At 38.7% G+C, this 17,505-nt stretch overlaps 1 protein-coding gene across 1 annotated transcript in view; it reads left to right on the top strand.

Moving 5' to 3' along the window:
- Nucleotides 1-17,505, top strand: part of TBC1D2 (TBC1 domain family member 2) — a 236,611-nt gene that overhangs the window by 138,605 nt on the left and 80,501 nt on the right. Inside the window, exon 5 of the mRNA XM_053703232.1 lies at nt 4,626-4,723. Within this exon, the coding sequence (XP_053559207.1) occupies nt 4,626-4,723 (98 nt within the window). The remainder of the gene's footprint in view (nt 1-4,625; nt 4,724-17,505) is intronic.

The raw sequence follows: 17,505 nt of genomic DNA, 5'->3' as shown, positions 1-17,505 counted from the left end.
CCTTTTATGAAACAGTAGAATTACATTACTTAAATACTTTACTTAGGCAGATAACAACTTAAACACATTTGGCTTGTCTTATCACCTAGCGTCTGCTCTCTGAGGGTGATTAAACAATGGCCTGTTTATTACTTAAATGTAATTATAGCACACAATAGCTGAGGCCAGAAAACCTGTCTTTAGAAATTAGTTTCTTAGCTAAACACAATTAACTCCTTCAGTCCTGACAGAAGGGTCTGTCACAGTACTGTATGTAGTATGTAAATGGCTCTGTCAGCAAAGCCTGAGTTCCTCATCTTCCAGCATGACTTGTGTACTTACCCCTGACCTACAATGGGAAGAGTATCCAGGGGAGAAAAGGAAGTGTGTGGGGGTTTCAGGTGGAGACCGTGTACTGGAGGGAGGAGAGAAAGAAGAGGATAATATGGAGGGAGGAACATATGCAGAGAGGATAAATCAAGGAAAAAATCCTATTAACCCCTTAATGACCGCAGCACTTTTCCATTTTCTGTCCGTTTGGGACCAAGGCTATTTTTACATTTCTGCGGTGTTTGTGTTTAGCTGTAATTCTCCTCTTACTCATTTACTGTACCCACACATATTATATACCGTTTTTTCTCGCCATTAAGTGGACTTTCTAAAGATATCATTATTTTCATCATATCTTATAATTAACTATAAAAAAATTATATAATATGAGAAAAAAATTGAAAAAAACACACTTTTTCTAACTTTGACCCCCAAAATCTGTTACACATCTACAACCACAAAAAAACACCCATGCTAAATAGTTTCTAAATTTTGTCCTGAGTTAAGAAATACCCAATGTTTACATGTTCTTTGCTTTTTTTGCAAGTTATAGGGCCATAAATACAAGTAGCAGTTTGCTATTTCCAAACCCCTTTTTTTTCAAAATTAGCGCTAGTTACATTGGAACACTGATATCTTTCAGGAATCCCTGAATATCCCTTGACATGTATATATTTTTTTTTAGACGACACCCCAAAGTATTGAACTAGGCCCATTTTGGTATATTTCATGCCACCATTTCACCGCCAAATGCAATCAAATAAAAAAAATTGTTCACTTTTTCACAATTTTGTTCACAAACTTTAGGTTTCTCACTGAAATTATTTACAAACAACTTGTGCAATTATGGCATAAATGGTTGTAAATTCTTCTCTGGGATCCCCTTTGTTCAGAAATAGCAGACATGTATGGCTTTTGTTGTTGCTTTTTGGTAATTAGAAGGGTGCTAAATGCAACTGCGCACCACACGTGTATTATGTCTAGCAGTGAAGGGGTTAATTAGGTAGCTTGTAGGGAGCTTGCAGGGTTAATTTTAGCTTTAGTGTAGAGATCAGCCTCCCATCTGACACATCACACCCCCTGATCCCTCCCAAACAGCTCCCTTCCCTCCCCCACCCCACAATTGTCCCCGCCATCTTAAGTACTGGCAGAAAGTCTGCCAGTACAAAAATAAAGGGAATCTTCGTTGTTGTTTTTTTTAAATTGTATAGCATATTTACATATGCTGCTGTGTAGTATCCCCCTTATCCCCCAACCTCCCTGATCCCCCCCCCAAACACCTCTCTAATCGTCCCCCTCTGACTTTTTGGGGGCCATCTTGGGTACTGGCAGCTATCTGCCAGTACCCAGTTTGCAGAAAAAAATGTTTTCTGTTTTTTTTTTTTCACAGTTTTTTTTTTTTTCTGTAGTGTAGCTTCCCTCCCACATACCAACCCAACACCCTGCGCGCCCCCGGACATCCCCGCCCACGATCCCGCCCCCCTGCACATCTCCAGGGCCATCGATGGCCGCCTCCCGGTCGTGCTCCCACCCACCAACGAAGGAAGCCACCGATCTCCGGTGCAGAGGGCCACAGAGTGGCTCTCTCTGCATCGGATGGCCATACATGGTTATTGCAGGATGCCTCCATATTGAGGCATCACTGCAATAACGGGAAAGCAGCTGGAAGCGAGCAGGATCGCTTCCAGCTGCTTTCCACACCGAGGACGTGCAGGGTACGTCCTCAGGCGTTAACTGCCTTTTTTTTGAGGACGTACCCTGCACGTCCTCGGTCATTAAGGGGTTAAGAGAATAGGGAAAAGTATGCTCTTTCTACACATAAAGTATATATTTTTCCACTTAAAATGTAACTTTTACTAGTTGTAGTTAAAAAGGCAGCAGAAATAGAAGTTGTATCTAGCGTGCCAGAAAAAATAGTTAAAAACACAACTCTGTAACTGTGACTTGTATAAAGTACTTCAATGTTGCTGATTTTAGGTTGTCTATCACCCCTCTGAGGAAGCGTATAAGTCAAACGCGACCGCGTCAGGGGCTTCGTGTTTATTTTAACTGCACTCTGTTAATTTCAGACGATCTACTAATTGATATTTGTATTTGTTGTTGTAACATTTGGGGCATATTGTGGGAAGGATAGGGAAGGGATTTATAGCATATTTAGTGTAAAAAAAAGTGGCTTATCCATATAGGGCAATACAGGACACAGTTCCTAAATAGAGGCTCTTACATTATTGTTGATCCCCCCCCACCCACACACACACACACACACATGTGATAAACAACCTAAAATCAGCAACATTGAAGTACTTTATACAAGTCACAGTTACAGAGTTGTGTTTTTAACTATTTTTTCTGGCACGCTAGATACAACTTCTATTTCTGCTGCCTTTTTAACTACAACTAGTAAAAGTTAAATTTTAAGTGGAAAAATATATACTTTATGTGTAGAAAGAGCATACTTTTCCCTATTCTCTTAATAGGTTTTTTTCCTTGATTTAAATGTTGTAATATGCTCTAAGCACACTCCCAGCCAGTTACCTCTTTCTACAATATAGACAACAAGGTCAGCTGGGAGATAATAGAATATTTGCCTTTTCCAGCAAATAAAAGAATAAGATGCATGCACAGTGAGGAGGACATAGAGGAAAAGGAGAGTCATAGCTGAGTTCTGGAGAAAAAGTAAGTGGGGTAAACGTAGGAGATGTCAGACGCTGTACAGCACAGAGGATGTCAGAAGTAGCACAGAAGAGGAGGAGTGAACTACACTTAACTTATAAACTAAAATGACAGACTTACATTATTCTACAGCTACTGTAATGTAGAACATCTAGAGGAGGACAACACCTTTAATTACAGCTGTAGGTAAATAAAAGCCTATTACCTTTTCAGTCCCTAAAGATTACACATACGTTGCTCACAACCCAATTACGTTAAAGGGACACTGAACCCAATTTTTTTTCTTTCGTGATTCAGATAGAGCATGCAATTTTAAGCAACTTTCTAATTTACTCCTATTATCAAGTTTTCTTCGTTCTCTTGCTATCTTTATTTGAAAAAGAAGGCATCTAAGCTTTTTTTTAGTTTCTGAACTCTGGACAGCACTTTTTTATTGGTGGATACACACAGTCACATACATACACACACACACATACATACATGCATAAATACACACACAGTCACATACATACATATATACACACACACATGCATAAATACACACACACACATGCATAAATACACACACACAGTCACATACATACATATACACACACACACACACACACACACACACACACACATGCATAAATACACACACACAGTCACATACATACACACATACATGCATAAATACACACACAGTCACATACATATACACACACATACATGCATAAATACACACACAGTCACATACATACATATACACACACACATACATGCATAAATACACACACAGTCATATACATACATATACACACACATACATGCATAAATACACACACAGTCACATACATACATATACACACACACATACATGCATAAATACACACACAGTCACATACATACATATACACACACATACATGCATAAATACACACACAGTCACATACATACACACACATACATGCATAAATACACACACAGTCACATACATACATATACACACACACATACATGCATAAATACACACACAGTCACATACATACATATACACACACATACATGCATAAATACACACACAGTCACATACATACATATACACACACACATACATGCATAAATACACACACAGTCATATACATACATATACACACACATACATGCATATATACACACACACATACATAAATACACACACAGTCACATACATACATATACACACACATACATGCATAAATACACACACAGTCACATACATACATATACACACACATACATGCATAAATACACACACAGTCACATACATACATACATACACAGTCACATACATACCCAAACACACATAAACACCAATGGGTAAAACAGAAACACTAACCCCTGTAGTCACAGACACTAGGAAAGCATCATGTCACACTCACATGATATCAGTGCAGGCAGTGTCAACATTTTTTATAAAAAACAAACAAACTGTAGCTTCGCCCCTGAAGAATTGCATATTATCTTTTTCAGTTTATCATAAACATTTATCCAGCCCTACTCTCTATCTATTAGGTAGTTTCAGTGACAGGTTGACGACTTACATAAAAAATATATATGATGCTATTGTTCCTCAAGCAAAAATGATATAAAACCCACTAAGACTGATCTTTTTTTACTATCAGGAATACTGTTCGTAATTTATGTGGCTCAAAACCGAATGGAGGAGGAGTCAGGAGTGTTTTTCACTATGACGAGGTTGAGCAACCAGAAGAAAAAACAGGTATTAATACAATATCTTTTATTTATTATTGAATAAGCCTGTAAACATATTCTAGATAATATTTATTTTGATTTGTTTTATTCAGACCAATTTTAAAAGGGACTTTCTAGTTAAAAAATAAAATGCTCTATTGTTATTTATTTTTTTAAAGAGAAAGAAATCCCTTTTTAATTTATTGTTTAGCTCTTTCACACCTAGAAGGAGAAAACCTCAATCTGTGCAGATGTGGATACAACCAATGATTAAAGTATACACATGTATGCCTTCTTTTGATTGGCTGACCAGCTGTATCCTCAGTATATTTAAAGGGATATGAAACCCAATTGTTTTCTTTCATGATTCAGATAGAGCATGCCATTTTAAGCAACTTTCTAAGGACACACTTGAAAACGAGAGAAATCTCAATGTATCCTTCCTGGTAAAATATTTTATAAATAAATAAATTCTCTTGATATCAATATTTGAAAAAGCAGGAATGTAAAGCTTAGGAGCCGGCTCCTAAGCTTACATTCCTGCTTTTCAAATAAAGATACAAAGAAAACAAATAAAAAACTGATAATAGGAGTAAATTAGAAAGTTGCATGCTCTATCTGAATCATGAAAGAAAAAAACATTGGGTTTCAGATCTCTTTAAGCAATTAGTAGGTAAAATAAATCATTTATCATAATTGAGCAATTTATTTTTACATAATGTGAGTAAATGACAAGAGCTATATGTGTGCAATTGCCATTCAGCAGCACCTGGTAGTGTATTCCTGTTTCTGAGCCTACTAATGCTTTTCAGCCAAAGTTACTAAGAAAATGAGATAAAAGAAGTCAAATGGAATGTTGTTTAAAACTGCATGCTCTATCTGTATAATACAAGTTTAATTTTGACTTCACTGTCTATTTAAAATGTTCTTGGAATCAAGGTTACAACATAGGAAGCCATTTCAATGGTTTTCAGTGTTATTAGAAGACAAAGTGTTGCAAAACTATGGGTTTTCTATCATTCTATACACTGATGACACTGATGTTTGTTTTACTTCTCTGTTTACTTGAACACCAAAGAATCTCAGAAAACGCACACAGAACTTTTACAAAGGGATAAAACATAAAGGGACATGTTACTCATACAGACACCCCAACCTGCAAAAACTCATTTCAGGGAGGTGCCCCCGCGCCCCTCACTTGACTACCTCACTGCATGCCAACCTCACTATAGTACCTCACTGTACTACCTCTGTATAGTACCTCATTGTACCACCTCTATATAGTACCTCACTGTACTACCTCTGTATAGTACCTCACTGTACCACCTCACTATAGTACCCCACTGTACCACCTCACTATAGTACCCCACTGTACCACCTCACTATAGTACCTCACTGTACTACCTCTGTATAGTACCTCACTGTACCACCTCACTATAGTACCTCACTGTACCACCTCTGTATAGTACCCCACTGTACCACCTCACTATAGTACCTCACTGTACCACCTCTGTATAGTACCTCACTGTACCACCTCCCTATAGTACCCCACTGTACCACCTCACTATAGTACCTCACTGCACCACCTCACTATAGTACCTCACTGTACCACCTCACTATAGTACCTCACTGTACCACCTCTGTATAGTACCTCACTGTACCACCTCTGTATAGTACCTCACTGTACCACCTCACTATAGTACCTCACTGTACCACCTCACTATAGTACCTCACTGTACCACCTCTGTATAGTACCTCACTGTACCACCTCACTATAGTACCTCACTGTACCACCTCTGTATAGTACCTCACTGTACCACCTCACTATAGTACCTCACTGTACCACCTCACTATATTACCTCACTGCATGCCAACCTCACTATAGTACCTCACTGTACCACCTCACTATAGTACCTCACTGTATCACCTCACTATAGTACCTCACTGTACCACCTCACTATAGTACCTCACTGTACCACCTCTGTATAGTACCTCACTGTACCCTCTCTGTATAGTACCTCACTGTACCACCTAACTATAGTACCTCACTGTACCACCTCTGTATGTACCTCACTGTACTACCTCTGTATAGTACCTCACTGTACCACCTCACTATAGTACCTCACTGTACCACCTCACTATAGTACCTCACTTTACCACCTCTGTATAGTACCTCACTGTACCACCTCTGTATAGTACCTCACTGTACCACCTCTGTATAGTACCTCACTGTACCACCTCACTATAGTACCTCACTGTACCACCTCACTATAGTACCTCACTGTACCACCTCACTATAGTACCTCACTTTACCACCTCTGTATAGTACCTCACTGTACCACCTCACTATAGTACCTCACTGTACCACCTCTGTATAGTACCTCACTGTACCACCTCTGTATAGTACCTCACTGTACCACCTCTGTATAGTACCTCACTTTACCATCTCTGTATGGTACCTCACTGTATCACCTCACTATAGTACCTCACTGTACCACCTCTGTATAGTACCTCACTGTACCACCTCTGTAAAGTACCTAACTGTACCACCTCTGTATAGTACCTCACTGTACCATCTCTGTATAGTACCTCACTGTACCACCTCACTATAGTACCTCACTGTACCACCTCACTATAGTACCTCACTGTACCACCTCACTATATTACCTCACTTTACCACCTCACTATAGTACCTCACTGTACCACCTCTGTATAGTACCTCACTGTACCACCTCACTATAGTACCTCACTGTACCACCTCACTATAGTACCTCACTGTACCACCTCACTATATTACCTCACTGCATGCCAACCTCACTATAGTACCTCACTGTACTACCTCTCTATAGTACCTCACTGTAGCACCTCTGTATAGTACCTCACTGTACCACCTCACTATAGTACCTAACTGTACCACCTCACTATAGTACCTAACTGTACCACCTCACTATAGTACCTCACTGTACCACCTCACTATAGTACCTACCTCACTGTACCACCTCACTATAGTACCTACCTCACTGTACCACCTCTGTGTAGTACCTCACTGTACCACCTCACTATTGTACCCCCAGCCCCCCAACCCCAATTCAGAATTCCTCAGTGCTCTGATTATGGGAGTCTGCACAATATAGAGGTATGGGAATCTGCAGAATATAGAGATATGGGTGTCTGCACCATATAGAGGTAAGGGAGTCTGCACAATATAGAGGTATGGGAGTCTGCACAATATAGATGTAAGGGAGTCTGCACAATATAGAGGTATGGGAATCTGCACAATATAGAGTTTGGGAGTCTGCACAATATAGAGGTATGGGAGTCTGCACAATATAGAGGTATGGGAGTCTGTACATCTCACCTATATATATAAGGTCTGCTGCTGCTGTCTGCACCACACTAGAGTAGAGATCAGAGAGGGGGGAAAAAGTCTAGAGAGGAACACAGTAACTATTTACATTGAGCTATAATGGAACAGTGACACCTAGAGGTAGAAATGAAAAGTGCAGGCACAAATTTGATTTTCTCTGGCACCTCTATTTCCGGGAGATTGTGTTTCATTTGCAGGTGTCAGGGAGTAGCTTTTTCAATGCAGGAGAGTTGGGATGTCTGCTCATATGCCAAGTCACTTAAAAGTGATGCAGTATATCTGTAAAAAGCTGACAGGAAAATATTACATAAACATCTCTATGTAAAAAAGCAAGATGTTTTACTTCAAAATGTATTTAGCTCACCACAGTAAGTGCACTATTATATTTCAGCTACTGGTTTTACTGTCATTTGCATGGTGGGGGGAAAACAAAACAAAAAAATGTTTTCTTTACTGTGTTCATGTAGGATTTCTACCTTAATCTGATGCGATTTCTTAGTAATATTCCTAAAACGGAAATAAAGTGGCTGTACCTGCACATGCCAGATACACACTCCCTCCCAGGTCCTGGGACAAGCATCCTGATTGGCTGCTTAAAGTCCTTTTTACAATAGAATGTGGCTACTGAGAAGATTTTCATGTGATATTATTTAGTCAGCTTTTTACAGATATGCTGTATTACTTTCAAATGATTTAGCAGTTGGGGAACATACTCCTTTAATGTTAGGTATTTATCTAAAAAAAACAATTTTGTTATAAAACTGATGTCACAAAATAAAAATAGAGCAGATGATAAACAGCAGAGGGTGCCAGTCAGCTACTTAAAGTCCAGACTGCTACCTGTAGCACCTTAGAGGTTCACTTCTGTTTCTACTATCACTGGATATCTTCTATGATGCAGCAGAATTGGGTTGAACTTGCCTCTTCCATTTGTTTTGTTATTTTCCCGCAGTAGTGTGCTGAAACTGTGCAGGTCCTGTATATTATTTTGGGACGTGTCCCTTTAAGAGCACCAGCTTTGTAATAAATTTCATGGACACTAATAGGCATCACCATTAATTCCAGGCAGCTGCCGCTGTTGGTAATTATTTCAGCACCAGTAATTGAATAGCTTGTGAGTTGCTATTAAAGTGAATGTAAAGTCACCTCTAGTTCTTAACGCACTATTGTTAATCAAATCAAATTAGGGGGACTTTAATTCATGTTTTTTCCCAATGTTATAAATGAAGCATAAATTATACCTTTTTATGTTTGATTTTGTTCCGTGCTTTCTCCGCCCGCCATATTGTCCCTCAATATGACAATGATTGACAGCTAGTCTTGCGAATTCGCTTTCCCCCTCCTGGGGCGTTCAACCCCTTTTTAGATACGTCATGCGCTTTTTCTGCGCATGCGTTAGAAAATGTTCTCCCCATTCTAAAGCAATGCATGTTCACGGGACGAGCATGCTCTATGCCACACAATTGTCAATTGAGCAATAAACCAGAATGCCGGGTTTAAACGCATGTGCATACTAATGCTGGGTTTAAAACGCATGCTCATACTAAGTGTGGCTGATTTTAACGAATGCGCAGAAAAAAATAGCTCCACGGGTGCGCGCATCACAAATACGTATAGAACGGGTGGAACCGCTCTATACGTCACAATGCGAATAAGAGACATTGAAATCGCCAACAAGTTAGTTAGTGAAATATATAATTAATGCTAACAAAAAATTTTTTAAAAAACCATAGCGTTTTTAATCCCTAAGTGTAAAAGAAGCATTAGGAGGCAGCAGGGCTAACAAAATTGACATTCACTTTAATGCTAGCAGGGATGTCAGTATTTAGTGGCTCATTTGTTAAAGGGACAGTATACTGTAAAATTAACATTTTTATACCTTATCTCTTCTATACCCCACTGGGAGTGTAATTTCTTCTGCTGGCTGTTTTTACACAGCTTATCTATAGTTTGGACCTAAGGCCAGAAACTTTCAGAATAGGTGGGGATACCACCGGCTAAATCAGCTATTTCAAATGCCAATATAAGGGTAAAGGAAATACTTGTAAACAATTTAATACACTCCAGCAGGTAAAGTGGATCATTGGGAACAAATAAAAGGAGAGAACATTTTTGAGTAATTACGTTTTGGGAAACTACTATTTTTATTTTCTGCATTAATTACATTTAGGGGCCGATTTATTAAATGTCGGACCGACATGATCCGCTGTAGCAGAGGGTGTCAATCATCCCGATCGGATCGAGATGATTGCTGTCCGCCGCCTCAGAGGTGGCGGACGAGTTAAGGATCTTACGACCTCGGCTTCTTAACTTATGTTTCCAGCGATTTGGAAACTACGGGGGTAGATTGCAGCATCCGCTGCTTGTTAAATCTACCCCTTAGTCTGAATGTTACATGAAGTTTAATACTCATCACAAAGTTTGGGCCTTGCTGAAATAACAGGGGATAAATGTTACAGGTTAGGAGAGAAAATGTAGTAAAACGACATGAACATGACTAGTAGAAATATCTGTCCGTCTGTCTATCTGTCTCATTTGCACCATACAATCCACTGCCGGTTTTCTGAGCGTGTGTAGTGTTTTGAATGTAGGAGCACTGAACACAAACAGCATATGTACATATGCCCTTGAAACTGAAATAGCTTTAACTAGATGCATTTTTTCTAATACAAGTATAATGCAAAAATACATCTACTTAAAGGGACAGTAAACACCAGATTTTTTGTTGTTTAAAAAGGTAGATAATCCCTTTATTACCCATTCCACAATTTTGCATAACCAACACAGTTATAATAATATACGTTTTACCTCTGTGACTACCTTGTATCTATGGCTCTGCAAACTGCCCCCTTATTTCAGTTCTTTTGACAGACTTGCATTTTTAGCCAATCAGTGCTTGCTCTTAGGAGCTTCACGTGCCTGAGCTCTAAGTTATCTATATGAAACACATGAACTAACGCCCTCTAGTGGTGAAAAACTGTCAAAATGCTTTCAGATTAGAGGTGGCCTTCAAGGTCTAAGAAATTAGCATATATACCTCCTAGATTTAGCTTTCAACTAAGAATACCAAGAGAACAAAGCAAAATTGGTAATAAAAGTAAATTGGAAAGTTGTTTAAAATTACATGCCCTATTTAAATCATGAAATTTTTTTTTTTTTTTACTTGACTGTCCCTTTAAAGCTAGAATGCACTCCTGCACATTTCAGATTTGACTAGTATGTGCCTTTAAGATCCAGAAATGCATGCACTAAAGTCATGTTGGGTTGCCAACTTTTTTGAAGAATCAGACAACTAAGAAATCAACAAATTTCACGTAAGTAATAATTCAAACACTTATCTTACAATTTGATATAGTTTGGTACAACAAAATTCTTCATACAAATCATCTTCATTCACACAGTCTGATCCCTGCAAAGCTGTGAATTCTATTTGCTCATTTATGGCACAGTGTGTAAAAACATTAAAGGGACAGTAAGCACAATGTAATTACAAGACATTTCTGTTGTGTTGCCATAGAATAACTTATCAGCCAAATCTAAATATTTTTTAAAACAAAATAATATCCTTCTTACTGCAATTATTTATCAATAGCCAAACTCCAGCCATTTGCCTTATTTCGAGGAGAAAATCATGGCTTTTAAAAAACGAACCAAAGTCATAAAATTAGAATTAAGTACTCTGTTTTGCAGTTTTCATAAGTTAAAAACAATTAAAGGATTACTTTCTGTTATAATTTTTAAGCTAAACAACTAACATATTAAAGTTAGTAAACATTAATTAAAACCTACTGACCTATATTTTCTCCAAAATGAAGTTTCATAACGTTCTAAAAGTTATATCTTTTATTCGCCGATGATGTCACGTTATCCTGCCCACTATTTTCAGCACTGCATGTTCAAAATACTTAAACCAATAACTTTGTGTTTAAAGCGCCATTTTGAAACCTAGGTATTGTAAACGGATTGGTACAGAGCTAGGATAAGGATACCCACGGAGTGGGTTTGGAAAACAATTACATTTGCAGACAAGATTTCTGATATACGGTAGAGATATGTTAATGAAATGCTATTGATAAAAAGCTTATTTGGGGTAGTTAGTTAGTAACAGGCATAGAAAATATTTACTTACAGTGGCCCTTTAAGAACATATATGTAGCACGGTTAGCCTTGAGAAGTCAGCGGGTGCTTTTTGTGTTCTGAAAATTCGAATTTACTTAGTTTTCTTACTAAAATACATGAAAAGGGGCAAAATAAATAATGAAAATATATTGCAAAGTTGTGTCATTATGCATAACTAAACATTTTATTTACAAATCTCAAGGTGTTCATTGTCCCTTTAAACTCACAGAGCCCATCGGCTATAAGCAGGTACAGTTATCTTACAATACATCATAGCCAGGGGACAGATTTACACCATTCATATACTTTAGTCTATGTGGTGCCTTTTTGTAATATGTTTCTTAGAGTGTACTGGGAACTTCTAGATGACAGGTGCTTTACTGTTTGTACACAATGGTTTTATGGGTACATATAGTTTAATATTTTTTTATATTTCAAACTAATTAATTTTTGTACCTTCAGTATAATATTTCCAGGTACGCTCTTAGCTTTTACGTAGCTGTTACTTTTCAAGAGCGAGCTCCAAATAATTACACAGTTCCTTTAAACAGCCCACTCCCAAGTCTTATTTGTGCACTCTGGATAATTATACTTTTAACTTTCAGCAGTGCACACCTGAGTCTTGCGGCCCCCTCAAGTTGGCACACCTTAAAGGGACAGTCTACTCCAAAAATGTTATTGTTTTAAAAGATTGATAATCCATTTATTTACCATTCCCCAGCTTCGATCAGTGCTAACTGTCCCATTAACTGATCTGTTTAATCAGTCACTATTAACAGGAGCTGTCCCAGATGATTGGACAATAGCAAATGTAATACCTCTTCATAAAAAGGGCAGTAGAGAAGAATCTGGCAACTACAGGCCAGTTAGTTTAACTTCAGTAGTAGGGAAATTAATTGAAAGCCTCTTAAAAAAAAGAATTATGACTTACATAAAGACAAACAATTTAGAGGACCAAAATCAGCATGGTTTTACTTCAGGGAGATCATGTCAGACTAATCTAATTAACTTCTTTGATTATGTAACAAAAGTATTAGACAAGGGTGGAGCAGTTGATGTAGCATATCTAGATTTCAGCAAAGCATTTGACACCGTCCCACACAATAAACTAATTCACAAACTGTATCTCCTGTAGATCAGTCTTCTGATGGTGAATATATTACTGAGGATAAAGGGTCTGTCACTGAACCAGACTCAGAACCATCATTTTGTTCAAACTGGGGCACCTTCGTACATTATTAAAACAGGTTTTATGTATGCTAGGAGTTCAGGTACTATACGGACTAATGAGAAATCAGTCAAGAAATTAGATCTAATTGTCAAGTCTACGCCTATAGCTCAGGAGGGTTTTCCAATTCCTGATTAAATTATGAAGATAATTACTAAAGAGTGGTCAAGAGCTGTTTTTGCTTATAATCTATCCACTAAACTTAAAGTGAATGTCAAGTTTGATGAATCAGTGGCCGGTTTTTAAAAATCCTTTTTAAAACAGGGGCAGTATTCATCAAACTTTACTTTTCAGTCGTTTTGTGAAAATGCTTAAATTTTAATCTTGAAAGCCGCTCCAGCGATTCCCCCTCCTGCCCCTCGTCACTTCATACGTCAGCAATGACAAATACGGCATCCTCCAATCACGGCTTCCCCCCAGGGGAATCATTGCCTGAGACAACGCTGTGATTGGAGGAAGCCAAATTCGTCATTTTTGACATATGAAGAGGTTTGCAACGGGCGGGGGAAGCGCTGGAGTGGCTTTCAAAATTAAAAGGTAAGTATTTTAACAAAACGAGTGAAATGTAAAGTTTGATGAATGAAAGTGCCCCTGTTTTTAATAGGGTTTTTAAAAAACGGGCACTGATTTATCAAACTTGATATTCACTTTAAGAGGATGTTTCCCTTCTAGCTTAGAACTTTGGGAGTGCTTCCCTAAAATAGACAGAATTATTTCCACCTTGTCGAAGCTCCTTACTATTCCTTTAAAGCAGTGTTTCCCAACCGCGGTCCTCAAGTACCCCCAACAGTCCTGGTTTTCATTATAGCTGAACTAGAGCACAGGTAAAATAATCAGCTGATGGATGAGAGCAGGTTGGTTACTGATCAGCTGATTACTTCACCTGTGCACTGGTTCAGCTATAATGAAAACCAGGCCTGTTGGGGGTACTTGAGGACAGCGGTTGGGAAACACTGCCTTAGAGCATAGTACTTTGTTCAAGGATCCTGTGGAAAGGAAATTCCAGTCTTTTCACAGAAAGACTTTTCAGCATGCAGGTTTCTTGTTCAGACTAACTGTTAGTAAAGCCTGTGTGGCAGGGGCTGCTATTTTGGGGTGCATCAGTTTGACTGACTAGACATCAGAATACTCTATAGATCTCATTAGATCTGCTAATGCATTCCTCTGTGCTGCAGTTGTCAATATTATCAAGATTAATGCCAAAATTATGATTCTAGCGGTTTTGTCTAGAAGAGCCTTATGGCTTAAATCATGGTCAGTTGCCATTGTTTCTAAGTCCAGACGTTTGTCTCTTCCAAGAACATTTTTATTTGGTCCTGGTCTGGATGCAATTATTTCTACTGTGAATGGAGGTAAAGGAGCATTTTCTCCCATAGGATAAAAGTTCAAAGAGAATAAAACAGGACTCCTTTTTCATTTTTGTTCCTTTTGTCGATCCAGGAACCAAAAATTCTCCTCTTCTTTACAAAAAAATGACTCTTCCAGAACTTCCTGGAAGTCCTCCTCCTTTTAAAACAAATTTAAGTAGTCTACAAAAGCTTGCCACTTCTACGAGGTTAGCATAAAGGCTCGGCCCCCGATCCAGATCTTCTTCTGGTAGAGGGCAGATTACATTTTTTTCAGAAGGCCTGGGTCTTAGTCTCTTCTCGAACCCTGGGTTTTAAACACCATTTCCCAGCAATACAGAATAAGCTTCAGATAAAGGCCTCCCAGGGGAAGGTTTCTTTTTTTCCAACATTCCAAAAACCCAGTAAAGGCTCAAGCCATTTTCATTTTTCTTCATTGTATTCAGGAACTAGAGCTTATGGAAGTGATCCTACCAGTGTCTCTGAATTAGGGCAAGGTTTTTATTCCAAACTTTTATAGTTCCCTAAAAAAAAGAGGCCTATCTTGGAACTAAAATCCTTAAACACATTTCTCACATTTCCCTTTCTGGAAAACTCTTTCAGTTTGTGGCTCTACTGTTTTGATCTTGCTTCTGATCCGGGAATTTTCAAAAGCTCTGGGAGCCCTAATGTCTTGTTATCAAAACTCTGGGCATTTCAATGGCTCCATACCTGGACGATATTCTCAAGCAATTACTTATATCAACAATCTTTTGCTGTTTCTTAGACAACATGGATGGAAAATCAATGTTACATAGCTCTCCACAGACCAATTTCAGTAAATATTTCCTTTACAGATCAGAGGAAACTAAGGTTTCAGTCAACTTGTGTGAAGCTTCAGTCAGCTTCCAACCCTACAGTGACACTCTGTATGGTAGTGCCAGGTCTGATTATAGCGGCATCAGATGCCATTCCATTTCCTCTGTTTCTTATGAGGCCTCTTCAACTTTTCATGGTGAGCTAATTTCTCCAACATAGGTGTGTCCGGTCCACGGCGTCATCCTTACTTGTGGGATATTCTCTTCCCCAACAGGAAATGGCAAAGAGCCCAGCAAAGCTGGTCACATGATCCCTCCTAGGCTCCGCCTACCCCAGTCATTCTCTTTGCCGTTGTACAGGCAACATCTCCACGGAGATGGCTTAGAGTTTTTTAGTGTTTAACTGTAGTTTTTATTATTCAATCAAGAGTTTGTTATTTTAAAATAGTGCTGGTATGTACTATTTACTCAGAAACAGAAAAGAGATGAAGATTTCTGTTTGTATGAGGAAAATGATTTTAGCACCGTAACTAAAATCCATGGCTGTTCCACACAGGACTGTTGAGAGCAATTAACTTCAGTTGGGGGAACAGTGTGCAGTCTCTTGCTGCTTGAGGTATGACACATTCTAACAAGACGATGTAATGCTGGAAGCTGTCATTTTTCCCTATGGGATCCGGTAAGCCATGTTTATTACGATGGTAAATAAGGGCTTCATAAGGGCTTATTGAGATTGTAGACTTTTCTGGGCTAAATCGATTCATTTTTAAAACATATTTAGCCTTGAGGAATCATTTTATCTGGGTATATTGATATTATAATATCGGCAGGCACTGTATTAGACACCTTATTTCTCTGGGGCTTTCCCAAAGCATAAGCAGAGCCTCATTTTCGCGCCGGTGTGGCGCACTTGTTTTTGAGAGGCATGGCATGCAGTCGCATGTGAGAGGAGCTCTGATACTTAGAAAAGGCTTTCTGAAGGCGTCATTTGGTATCGTATTCCCCTTTGGGTTTGGTTGGGTCTCAGCAAAGCAGATACCAGGGACTGTAAAGGGGTTAAAGTGTTAAAACGGCTCCGGTTCCGTTATTTTAAGGGTTAAAGCTTCCAAATTTGGTGTGCAATACTTTTAAGGCTTTAAGACACTGTGGTGAAAATTTGGTGAATTTTGTACAATTCCTTCATGTTTTTTCGCAATTGCAGTAATAAAGTGTGTTCAGTTTAAAATTTAAAGTGACAGTAACGGTTTTATTTTAAAACGTTTTTTGTACTTTATTATCAAGTTTATGCCTGTTTAACATGTCTGAACTACCAGATAGACTGTGTTCTGAATGTGGGGAAGCCAGAATTCCTGTTCATTTAAATAAATGTGATTTATGTGATAATGACAATGATGCCCAAGATGATTCCTCTAGTGAGGGGAGTAAGCATGGTACTGCATCATTCCCTCCTTCGTCTACACGAGTCTTGCCCACTCAGGAGGCCCCTAGTACATCTAGCGCGCCAATACTCCTTACTATGCAACAATTAACGGCTGTAATGGATAATTCTGTCAAAAACATTTTAGCCAAAATGAACCCTTGTCAGCGTAAGCGTGGCTGCTCTGTTTTAGTTACTGAAGAGCATGACGACGCTGATATTAATATCTCTGAAGGGCCCCTAACCCAATCTGAGGGGGCCAGGGAGGTTTTGTCTGAGGGAGAAATTACTGATTCAGGGAACATTTCTCAACAGGCTGAACCTGATGTAATTGCATTTAAATTTAAGTTGGAACATCTCCGCATTCTGCTTAAGGAGGTATTATCCACTCTGGATGATTGTGAAAAGTTGGTCATCCCAGAGAAACTATGTAAAATGGACAAGTTCCTAGAGGTACCGGAGCTCCCAGAAGCTTTTCCTATACCCAAGCGGGTGGCGGACATTGTTAATAAAGAATGGGAAAGGCCCGGTATTCC

The sequence above is a fragment of the Bombina bombina genome, chromosome 2 (assembly GCF_027579735.1).
Source record: "Bombina bombina isolate aBomBom1 chromosome 2, aBomBom1.pri, whole genome shotgun sequence".
Lineage (NCBI taxonomy): Eukaryota > Metazoa > Chordata > Amphibia > Anura > Bombinatoridae > Bombina > Bombina bombina.
Note: the sequence above shows the minus strand (reverse complement) of the source record. Positions and strands in the feature narration are given on the sequence as shown.